General features: G+C 24.5%; 3 protein-coding genes across 3 annotated transcripts in view; 2 read left to right on the top strand and 1 right to left on the bottom strand.

Moving 5' to 3' along the window:
* On the top strand, positions 1-7,444 carry LOC132919718 (palmitoyltransferase ZDHHC16). The gene is made up of 9 exons (XM_060981515.1): positions 1-139; positions 229-376; positions 459-650; positions 719-836; positions 2,820-3,001; positions 3,070-3,181; positions 3,247-3,439; positions 6,055-6,173; positions 7,274-7,444. The coding sequence occupies exons 1-8, from the start codon at positions 117-119 to the stop codon at positions 6,170-6,172; spliced, it is 1,086 nt and encodes a 361-aa protein (XP_060837498.1). The 5' UTR covers positions 1-116; the 3' UTR covers position 6,173; positions 7,274-7,444.
* Positions 7,128-12,724, bottom strand: part of LOC132919710 (transmembrane protease serine 11B-like protein) — an 8,193-nt gene continuing 2,596 nt past the window's right edge. Inside the window, exons 2-7 of the mRNA XM_060981503.1 lie at positions 8,595-9,536; positions 8,372-8,532; positions 8,206-8,312; positions 7,777-8,039; positions 7,525-7,691; positions 7,128-7,437 (exon numbers count right to left, since the gene is read on the bottom strand). Of these exons, the coding sequence (XP_060837486.1) occupies positions 7,270-7,437; positions 7,525-7,691; positions 7,777-8,039; positions 8,206-8,312; positions 8,372-8,532; positions 8,595-9,536 (1,808 nt within the window). The 3' untranslated portion in view covers positions 7,128-7,269. The remainder of the gene's footprint in view (positions 7,438-7,524; positions 7,692-7,776; positions 8,040-8,205; positions 8,313-8,371; positions 8,533-8,594; positions 9,537-12,724) is intronic.
* Positions 7,307-12,724, top strand: part of LOC132919726 (large ribosomal subunit protein mL51) — a 21,134-nt gene continuing 15,716 nt past the window's right edge. Inside the window, exon 1 of the mRNA XM_060981538.1 lies at positions 7,307-7,444. The gene's annotated coding sequence lies outside the window, so the exon portion shown is untranslated. The remainder of the gene's footprint in view (positions 7,445-12,724) is intronic.

A 12,724-nucleotide genomic window follows, 5' to 3' on the forward strand; every position in this document is an offset into this window, starting at 1 on the left:
CTTCAATAATAATAATTGACATTTACTTACCAATTTACTAAGCTAGTTCATTCATTCATGACATAATATAGTTTTAAACTTTCGTTTGGTTTGTAATTTATTAATTAACAATTAGTATGTCTATTTTAAGGCAAACAAAGTAATTATAATGTATTATATTGCTACCAAAAATTATTTTACAATAGAAATTAAGGAATAATGTTTGCCTAATTTTGAATTATTTTTCAGAACAAAATTTAAAAAATCATGGTACCGTTTAAAAAATTATTTTTTTACATATGTATATACTCAAAATTTAAATTATGAACGTACATGTGATTTATTACTGGAGCCCTTATTTAAGATTGTTGATAAATATACCAATATTTTAGGAAAAGTAAGTTATAATTAATGTATTTATAAAAATTAATGTTTATTTATTTTTAATAATACAATCTAATAAAAATTCATTTTTTTAGATTATGGTTATTTTAGTTATTTTATTAACAACATTTGTTGTAATCATAGCTTACTGGATTGGTATACCATATTGGTGGAACAATAATAAACTTTTAACAGTATTCTTATTAATATTTGGAAATTGGTTATTAATAAATGTTATATTTCATTATTATATGGGAGTCACTACACCACCTGGTTTTCCTACTTCGGTATACAATGTTTTTATTTTTGATAGCTAGTTCATAAATAAGAACATTAATTGTTTTATCATTTTCAGAACAGTTTGATATATAATGATGTAGTCATTTGTAAGAAGTGTGATTCTCCAAAGCCACCCCGAACACATCATTGTTCAATTTGTAACAAATGTATTCTCAAAATGGATCACCATTGTCGTATCCTTAATATTTTTAAATTATTTTAACTCAATTTATAATTAATCTATCATCTATTCAGTAGTACTTATTTAAACTATATACAATGCGATCATAATTTCAGAAAAACACTAAATATTTCAGATAGATGACTGTATTAAAATAAGTTTTTGGTTGAATCTAAGGGATACTAAAATACATATTTTGTTCAAATTGTCAACATTTGGTATGCACATGTGTTATATATATCATGTATTTGTTAAATTAATATTAAACTAAACACATATTTTTAGCACCCAATTTGGATTGATCAAATGTTTTTTCTAATTTTTTTCATTAAATAACAGTCATCATTTGAATTTAAAAAAAAAGAAAAGTTTTTTTAATATTTTTAATACAATTTTAAGAAAATTTAATATAAAGATCATCATAAGTTGCTAACTTCTAAATTAAAAAATATCGAATATCTATGATTACAATATTTTTTATAGACGTTTAGTTAGAATTTCAACAAAATTCATAAAAATTACAAAATCTAGTAAATTATTTTGTAGTTAGAAACTCATACATTTTTATGAATATGTAAATTATATACATTTTAAAAGCAATAACATTTTTGATTTATTTTAAAATATTATTTATTTATTTATAGATACTGTAAATCTTTTTTTACTGTTTTACAGTATTTATAGAAATATATTATTGCATTTTGTGTTTTAAAAGTTGATAATATATTATAGTATAAAATTAAATTAAGAAAAAAATATATTAATCTACCTACTATAATACTAAAAGTAAAATAAATAACTTTAATAGCTATATAAAAAACAGATTATCTCTAGATAATGTTGGCTGATAGACAGTTTACACTCAGAATAGTTTTTGTGTACAAATTGAATAGAACTATAATAGTGACTCACTCAATATCTAATGTACAGCAGAACGTTGCTTATTAACCTATACTTACCCTTTTTTTTATATGATTTTGTTGTGTTTATTAAACTACATTAATAAAAATAATAACAATATTCAGTATTACTATTACTAATAATAATAATAATTATGTGCCAGAATGTTATGCTCTTAAAAAGTTCTAAATATGTACACATTTATGCGTTAATAAAAGAACAAATATGTTATCACAATATGCACTTATTTTTTTAAATACAAACATTTTTATAAAACTATAAATAGTTAGGCTCAAAGTTAATATTCATAAGAAAATTAAATTGGACAAAACCACATGAAATATTCATTTTGTGAGTGATATGTCTTAGTGATGAAATGTTATATTAATGCGGCCCTCACTTTAATATGTGAAAAATCAATTGTATATAATATATAATATATTAAAATGTATATGTCCCACAATAATTTTTACTCACATGATGTGGCCCAGTCTTTATAAAAGATCAGATACCCCTGATCTAAAATATAAAAACAATACCTATGGTTTGTATCATAAAATTAAATAATATAAATTTAAAATCTAGTTGTAATAGAAGGTAAAGGTTTTGCATAAATATTTTATAAAATTGAACAATAAAAAATAAAAAAATTAGATGATAAAGGTAAATTAAAAATTTTGAAAAAACATGTGTAAACATATGAAAATATGAATAATTTTAAAATTTTACAAAATGTGTAGGTATTTCACGTTTCATTGTTCAATCAAAAAATAATTTCAATCATCATTTTCATTACAAGGTTATTTACCCGAAATATTAAGTGTTACCTGAGATTGTGATTACACTGTTTAATTTGTTTGTAAATGTATACAGTATGATTCATAATGATTAAATTTTTTCAAATAGTAAGTTTAGTGAAAATTTCAAGTCCTAAACAATTTTAATTTGGATTCCTACATTTTTAAATCTTTTAGATTATAGATATTTTCAATACTTTTATTTTTATTAATTTTAAAATATGTAACAAATATGTATAATGTAATAATAGATATTTAAAATACTATATGTAAATATTTTTCTTAAGTTTATTCTTAAGCTTGGTTAAACAATTGTGTTGGATTTTATAACCATCGTTACTTTTTTCTCTACATGGTTTACATGACATTAGGTTCATTATTTTTGATTACATTTGGTGCTGATATAGTTTTCACAGAAGTATTCTATAAAGAAGAGGATCCAGTGGGACATCCAGTTAAAGTCAATACTTCTTTACCTAAAGTAAGATAACTCAATTATTTAGACTAAATACAATATATAAATACAAAATATTATTATTAAATATTTAGACAGATTGGGTTTTAACATTTCAAGATGAATATGAAAATCACAAAATTGAAGTTGACTATGTTGCAGAATGGAGATTTTGGTGTATTATGGTTATAACTTTTATAACTTGTGGTAATTTTTAATCAACTTTAGTTATTAATGTTATTATTTATATTTTATACAACAAATTATTTCAGGAGTATTTATTGCATTAGCTATTTTAACTATATGGCATGGTCTATTAATAAGTTATGGCGAAACAAGTATTGAAGGGCATATAAATAAATTTGAAACAGAAAGATTATCAGCTATAAACTTTGAATATGTTAATGTTTATGATTATGGTATGAAAATGAATTGGATTATCTTTCTTGGACTTCATAGTGGAAGGTAAATTTAAACACTGTTTGAATTTCAATTAGAAAATCATGTAAATCTTAAGTTAAGAAGACTAACAGGGTTATTCTTTTATCATAAAACACTCATTATTTCAAAAAGTATTCATGTTTTTGAAAATATTTTTTACATAGTTTCAAGTTGTTAAAAATACTACGTTTTTATTAAAAAAATAGATTTTTAAATTTTTACTTTTTTGAATGACATCATATAGTTTTAATTTCATATTCCAAAGCAAAATAATTTTCTGAGTATTTTGATACATAAAAATTGAATTTAGGGTGAGTAGTTAAGAGTTATAACTTATTAGTATTTAAAGTTTAGATGTGTGGAGTGGAGTGGTACGGGGTTACCCCGCAAAATGTTTGTTCACTACTCCGCTTGTCTAAACTTTAAATAAGTATCTCATAAACTACTTGCCCTAAATTTGAATTTTATGTATCAAAATACTCTGAAAATTATTCTGCTTTGGAATATGAAATTAAAACTATATGTTGTCATTCAAAAAAGTAAAAAACTTAAAAAAATATTTAAAAATCTATTTTTTTAATAAAAACTTAGTATTTTTAACAACTTGAAACTATGTAAAAAAATATTTTCAAAAACATGAATACTTTTTGAAATAATGAGTGTTTTATGATAAAAGAATCACCCCGTATAAACCCTCGTGTATTAAAAATATTTAAAACTAGAGGTAACAATTTTAGACATGTTTTTAAAATAAATGTGTACATGAAGTATGTATATTAATTATTAAGTGCATACATTTAATTGATTTGTGTAATTAATATTTCACGAATTAAAATTATATTTATTAAGCAATATTATGATAATTTATTTAGAATTGATAAAGATTCTCATTTTTGAAAAAACCTTGACCATTTTTGATAAACTACAAATAAAATTGTGATGTTTTCATTGATTTTAATTTATAATTATATGATAAAACTGGTCGAATATTAAATGAAAAAAACGATAAGAGAATCCCCTAACTAACACTTGATTGCAGTCTGTGATTTTTCTAATAAATTTTACATTAATTATTTATTGAAATTGTTTTTATTAAGGTTGTAAATATATTTACGTAATATTATTTATTTAAAAATAAAAATAATCATAGTCAAGGTCGGATCTAATATATTTTTTACCTGGTATAAAGTATAAAATTAGTGCTTTCTCATAATTTATCCCCCTCTATTATGCCATTATGCTATATAGTGTACTCTTGATTATCCGTGAGCGTACTATCCGCTGTCTTCCGCTGAACCATCTACATACCTATAAGTATAAAAAAAATATACATATCTTTACATTATACATAATTATCGGTTTAATTGGGTTGTGATAGCCAATTACTCGATAATGAGGTAAAATACAATACGCTTGTTTAATACATATTAATACTTTTTAGTTTTTGGTAATTGTTGGTACATAATTTTAATTTTTTGGATTATCCGCAAAATTTGCTTATCCGTGGATGCTTTGCCACCCTATTCCGCAGATAATCAAGAGTACACTGTACTTATGTACTAGCAGAAAAAAAAAATGGGGAAAGGTAAAAAATTATTGGTACCTACTTGATTAAGAAAAATGTGTAGTACATACAAACCTTAAAATAAAAAATTGTTGCTTTACTTGTACATTTTACAATAAAAAATGTTTAACACAGATAATCCGTTTGAAAAATGGAAGTATTCTTAGCCAAAGTGAAATAAAAATTGTAATTTATATTAAAATACTCATTATATAATGAATAAAAACTATTAATATATTCACTTATTATTTGATAATTTGGTGTCCCTGACCAAGAATTTCGGGGCAAGTGCCCCGGTCCTCCCCCTAACTATATAAGTGTGTAATTTAATAATTAACTTAAATATAATATATTTAGTATATTATATGTTATAAGAATAAGATATGAAAGATATATAATAGTAATGTAAAGAAAACATTATTATTTGTCCGAGTAATGTGGACAATACTTGTTGGATTAAGTAAAAATATTGGTTATAAAACATTATTTCTTACATCACTCGGTTACTGATACAGTATACTTTATACATTATTCAATTGCCAAATATTCGTCTAATTGGACTAATTTAATTGACAAACTTATTTCATACAAAAAAATGATTATTTGGCTTTTTTAAATCTAAAATTACATTATTGTAACAATAAAAATATAAATTATAAATTTTTTTTTATATTTCAAACTAAATAGATTATATTTTTAACATTTATATACTTTATAGAAATATATATACCTTAATTTAATGTCACATTAACATGTGTGTTTAAATATTTACGTGTACTTACAAATACGGTTATATAAGTGAAATTTTAGTGCCACGAACTACGTATATAAAAACTACAAAAATTAAATGTGTAAAAGGACCACTAATTAAAACATACAAAATAGCATATTTGTATTCAGCATAATCAATTTTGTAATTTTAGCTTTAATTATTCAGTTTCTTAAAGTAAAATAATTAACAAAATTAGGCTTCAGGAAGTCCTTATCAATTACTTTTGTATTTTATAATTTGGTGCAATAAATAATTTGTCCATACTAATAACAAATTAAAATAAATGTATGTTTCTTTTTATAGAAATTGGAAACATATTATATTTCCTTCAACCCATAAACCAATAGGAAATGGATTCATATGGCCAACTAAAAATGATATATATGAAGTGTTTTATTATTATAAACAGTTAAATATGTAATGTAAGTGTTCAATATATTTATGAAAATAATAATTATTTGTATCATAAAGTAATATTATAATTAGTAATATAAATCCTGTCAATACTTTTTTTCATAAATTAATCAGGTATTGATTTATACTGGTTGAGGACTGATAGTTAAACACTCAACAATCATTTTTGGTACATGTTTATTTTTTTGAGGTTCCTGTGAAACTATATCACCAGGTTTGAGTTAACCAGCTCTTAGTTAGTAATATAAAATGATTAATTTATGAAAAAAAGTAGACAGTTTTTTCTAAGAGAGGGAACTTTGTCTTCCTTTTATCATCATTATGTGCAAAGCAATGTTGTTTTATAAACTATAAGGAAAAATAAACTAAGGTGTACATTTAAACTATATTTTTTAACCGAGTTGAGTCACGTTAAGTCTTTTTTTTCAATATCAAGTGCTTAAAAAAAAAAAATTGTCCATATGTTAGAATTACAATAAAATTCATTATGTAAAGATATTATATGAACGATACATGTGTAATAAATTATGTAAAACACCCATTATTTTGAACTGTGTTTCTTAATGGGCATCTCTTATTTTGAACAAAAACTTTTATCTTTTTAACCAATAACAAAACAATTTTTATTGAATTTAGATTAATTTATATTATTTATACTTCTATATACACTGTGGTGTTACTTTATTTTGAATAGAAAAGAGTGAGACGGTTAAAAATGGTATGTCAATCTTTGTCTTTTACTTAGAAGAGTATCTGTTTTACAGAACTGTTCAAACAGTAGTTAAATTAATAACTAAGATATTAATAATAAAGAAAATGATATACATTTATTGTGTTTCTCAAATTATGCTTTTTTGATATTTGTAATGATAAATGTTTTGTATATAGTTTTTAGATAAATAGTATGTAACAAAATAAAAGGAAAATACATTAAATATTTCTATAATTTTGAAACATTGCAATTGGAGGACAATATATATATTTTTTTATTTATTCTTTAAGAAGATAACGGGCCTTATTCATATTTACAAAAATCTTAAAATGTATAAAAAAATAAGTTATTATTAAATATGAATGTATCATAATACACAAGCTATCTTATTTTTAGGGCCAAACAATTTGTTCTATCCAAGGTAAAAATGCTGAAACTTTAGTGTATACACCTGGTGAATTTTCTGTTGCACAAAATTTTCCAAATGATGTTATCCCAATTAAGTTGAAAACGCATGCATTTTTCTCTGATCTTACTACAAGTGGTCCACCTGAATCACCCTAAATAGTAAGTAATTAATCATTAAAAATATGTGTTCTGTTTAAATTCTATTTGCTTCTGATAATTTAATACATAATTAAACAAACCAAACAAGTATCATGTCCTCCTGCCAAATCTCCAGCACATAACATAGAATCTATTATGCCTCTACTTAGGGTTCTTGTTTTGCTTTCTGCTTCATATAATTTGTTACACTGCCGATTATCTATTAAGTCTAAGTCTACTTTTAATAAATGATCACTAGAACGATCACCTAAATTAAATAAACTATTACTTAACATCATTTTTAAAATATAAATTGATAATACATATATTGAGTATTGAGTGTCTTTAATTACCATATTCAATGCTTCCCCATCCAGTGGCAGTAACTTTATGAGAATAATCAATATTGTCATTATTGTTAAGACAAGCTGGTCGAATATGGTCATTAAACTTAACTGCGTTATCCAAACGTATTAATGCAATGTCATTATACTTAGATGTCTTATTATAATCAGGATGGATAATGATTTCATCTACCAAAAATTCTACTGGATGAGCTCCATCGTTTTCACTTTGTAAATTCAGATCTCCCAATCTTACTCGTACTGGAGTACCTCTGTCAAACATTATTTATTATTTAACATATATTTTGAAATATATATAAATATATATTATAGGAAAAGTAAGGTTGTGCAATTAGAAATTCAATATTTTTAATAGTTTGTATTGTTTTGTTTTCAATGCTAGTCGATAGTTTTAAATTAAAGAAGTTATCAACTTACAGTGTGCTATGTGTACAATGAGCCGCTGTTAATACAAATTGTTCACTAATTAATGTACCACCACAATTCCATGGATTTCCATAACTTGTGCGGAAACCTACTGCCACCTACAAATTATATAATCGTTATTAAATGTTTAACTTGTTTTCTATTAGCCACATTATACCATGTGTGGGAATTCTCCTAATTCAGATTTAGCTCCACCAACAATTAATCCAACACCTTTTGAATCACATTTTTCTATTGATACTGGTCTCGATGATGTGTCAATTGCAAGAGGCAATACAGAAACAGTTGTTCTCAGTGATTTGGAATATTCTTCACATTCTATGATAAAATTTAATATTTAATGCTTATCATTCTGTTTCCTAGCATAATTTTAATTTTACTTTTTTCACTGATGCGTTTTCTATCTTCATTTAAGCTATTTTGATATCCATAATATTTTTTGGTAGTAGTTGTGAATTTTGTGTCAGGTACATCATCAGGAAACAATATACTGCTACTAGTTTTATGATAATTAGGATTTTGATTAGGTCTCTTATTTTCTTCATAACCACTATGATTGATTTGACTATTTGGAAGCGGTGAATTGTTTTCATTATTCCCTGAACTATAAATATTCTGTGGTTTTTTGGGAGTTGTATAATAATTTGGCCTGTTATTTTGAGTTGTTTGATATGCTCCTTGGTATGGTCGATTATCATATTGATTATAATTGGGTCTTTGGGATACAGCACTTTGATATTTATTATTATTTTGACTTACAGGTCTCTGTGTTTCATAGTTAGGATAATTGTAATAATTTTGAGGTATGTTTGTGGTTTGGTCTTTGCTAAACATATCTCCATTATTCGAATTTGGTTTATTATTACTGCTATAAATTCCATATTCAATTGTGGGTCTAATAGATGTAGTTCTATTTTTATTAGGTCTTATAATTACATCTTGTTCATAGTTTTGATAAGGTCTGTCTTCAACAAATTCCATAGTATTTAAACTTTGATGTAAGACATTACCTATAAAATTTGGATTTTTTTGTTTTTGGTAATCAAAAAAATTTATATTTGTGATTGGAATTTGTTGTAACACAGGTGCATGAAAGAAGTCAGGATTGACAGGATTAAAGTTGAATGGGGGTTGTATTGATCGATCCTCTTTTTGATCATTATTTGGAGCAAAATATTTGTTTCTTAATATATTTTTAGCACAGCAAATAATAGTTTGTTCAGAATTACATATAGCTCCTAAATCAGTATCTCTAAGACATTTGCTTCTGTATTGACAAAATCCGACAATACCATTTTTGTTTGTGCATTCATCACCAAGTTCTGTAAATAACAAATTATATAGATCACTTTATTAGTATAATATCCAGGGCTCGGATTTTATAGCATTTGCTAATTATTATAGGATACTGATAAAAATAGCAGAGTGGGCTATAAATTTGTTTTATGCACCAGGGGCTCCAAATATGAAATTTTATAATGCTATTTTTTTGCATATTTTGCATATTTTAGGTTTTTGGTGCTATTTTTTGCTAATTTGTATAATACTATAATATAACGTTTGATTTTGTATTTTCATAAATCTAGTTTATATTATGTGGTATGAAAATTATAAAAATGTTGTCATTTATTTTAATTTTTTTTTTTTTTTGAATGCATATAAAATATACCCACATTTTCGTTCATATTAAAGTCTATTTTTAAATAGTCCGGTGTATTGGCCTATGGAACAGTAATTAAAAATGTAAATAAACAATAGTTTTTAATTAATTATAAATGTACCTATTAATTCATAAATAATCTTTAGTTAATAAATATAAGTTATTTTTAATTATGAACAGAGTACATTTTTATTTTTACTATTTTTCATGTTTTTAGGTCATATTACAGCGCATATTTCATTTATTTTTAGTGCTATAATATCCGAGCCCTAATAATATCATATATAATATATGACATTTTCAATTAAAATTTAAAGAACAGAATATAAAAATAACGTTGTTAAGTTAGGTGGATCTCATTTGGTGGAAAAGGGTATCACCCTCCCCCCTCCCCAGAATTGGGGCGCCGGAAGCGTATTTTAATGTGCTCAAAAAATTGTAAAAACTTATGACTTTTTTATATAATTAAAAATTTTTTAAATAATAACAGTGTATTATAATAATAAATTCATCTATAATAATAAATTGTGTAAAACAATAAAAATGTTGTATAAGCTATATTTTTAAGGACGTCTTTTAAAAATTTGCCGCGGGCGACATAATATTTCGGGCCGGCACTAAATTTACCCGTAGTATCTCCATGGAAAATCAATATATTTAAATGCGGTTTCTTACAATAATAACTAAGTATGACAATTCTGATTGAATGGCATAGTATTCAATTTTTTTTTTCAAAAATTATCAAAAACACTTTTTTATGCAACTAAGTTTTCTAAATTTTCAAGATAGCCATTTTGTTAATCATATTTTTTAAAACAGTTAAAAAAAATAGTATTAAAATTGAATAAAAATCAACTGAATTATAACCAATTATACTTTTGTATTTCTAAGTGTAATAGTTATGTTTCCTAGCTAAACACAAATTTAATTATTTAATCAATCTCGATTGGAACGCTGATTTTTTTTATGACAATCTGTAAATATCTAATTATTAGTTTAACTAAAGTTAAAAATTTCAATTTTTGATAATCGGCATTTTGTATTTTAATTCATAATAATTCAAAAAAAAAAAGATTTCAATGATAAAATATCTATTTCAACCTGACAATACTTATACATACCTAATTAAAGTTTTGATTTGAATAGAAATAACAATATCTGTGTCTTATTGTTTACTGAACAGCAAAACTGGTCACCTATTTTTAAGTGTTTTAATGATCATGAAGTGAACCTAAAATTACGAATGGGAATTAAAACTTTAATTAGGTATGTATCAGGTTATCCAGGAGTCCAGGACCAGGAGGAACATACTAAAATGCAATACCAAAATATACATTACAATAAAAGTTTATTCTTTGCAAACTACAAAATAAAGGCATGATGCTTAAAAAAAAATCTATATTTAATCAAAATATCAATGAAATGTTTATTTAAATAATAAAAAATTAATATTTTCAAAATCATATTTGAATTCCAAGGAAAGGCAAATACCATAATTCGCCCTCCTCTGGTCACCTATATGCTATTACTAGATGACAAATAGGCATTATTAATAGTTATACATTAACATAAATGTATTCAAATATTTTCTCGAAAAAATAAAATAAAGTTTGATATTTTTCATTTTAAATGTTTATTACAATTTTACATATAATTAAAATTATAATACCTATATAATTGCAATCATTGTAATTAATTGAGGTTTGGGTTTTTATTATTTAAAATCCTAAATGGCAATAGACATCTAAACGAGTAGAATTTAGCCATTTAGGCATATAGTATATACTACAAAAAAGTCTAGTATACCTAGACATACATGAATAATCTACGAAAAAATTTGAAAATCGAATATAAGTTTTTCATTTTAAATCTTATAACCGTTTATAAAAAATCCTAAACACACGATACCTCCGCGTAGATAATATATAAACCTAAAATCCATGCCTAATAGGGGCACTAAGTGTTTACTGGGAAATAGGAAGTAATCCTGACGGTACTGTTTATAGTTGTATTATATGTAGGTAATAATACTCTGGAGTGCCGCCACTACCCCCATTCGCGTATTCTGATTCCTAACCACCATCAAGTTTGTTTATTGAACAAATTGTAAATTGTCATATTTATAATAATAATAAAAAATGTAATAGTAATAGACAATAGTTATACTAGTTAAGTTACCAAAAACACATAAAAATATAAAGATTCGCTTACAATACTTACTGCTCTGCACAACCCCACTATACGTCACCCAATACCGTAGTCAGGACCGGGCTTCCGGGCTCACCCTTTCCCTAAATGTCGGACGACAATAATTTAATTAATTTAATTGAAAATACAATTTTATATGCGTGATAACCTGCTGCCCAGAATACGGAGAATAGCTAAAAAAAATTATTAACCGTTTGTTTTGATAAAGCAATGCCGCTCTTATAACACTTACATTTTGATAATAAAAAAATGTGAAATACAATGCAAACTTAATTTGTTGTCATAATTGGTCATCAAAACTTAAGCCCCCCCCCCCCCCCGAAAAAAAACCGTCACTCCTAGGCCCTATCAAGATTTGACATGATTTCAGAATTTGAATAAAAAAACACATTTTTATGTTTATAATATTTAATAGAAAAGAACTCTACCTTAATCCATGGCTTGTAAAAAATAAATATTCCTGTACTAATTTTAACTATATAAATAAACACCATTTGCTTTTTTTTAAAACAGTAATATATTACAAATATCATAAAAATATAGAATTGACAAATTATAATATATTAATAAATTATGTGCGAATATTATTTACTTGATAGAATAGCGTGGCCTTATTAGTAGTTAATACTAATGGTTATTGAT

Source organism: Rhopalosiphum padi, chromosome 1 (genome assembly GCF_020882245.1).
Source record: "Rhopalosiphum padi isolate XX-2018 chromosome 1, ASM2088224v1, whole genome shotgun sequence".
NCBI lineage: Eukaryota > Metazoa > Arthropoda > Insecta > Hemiptera > Aphididae > Rhopalosiphum > Rhopalosiphum padi.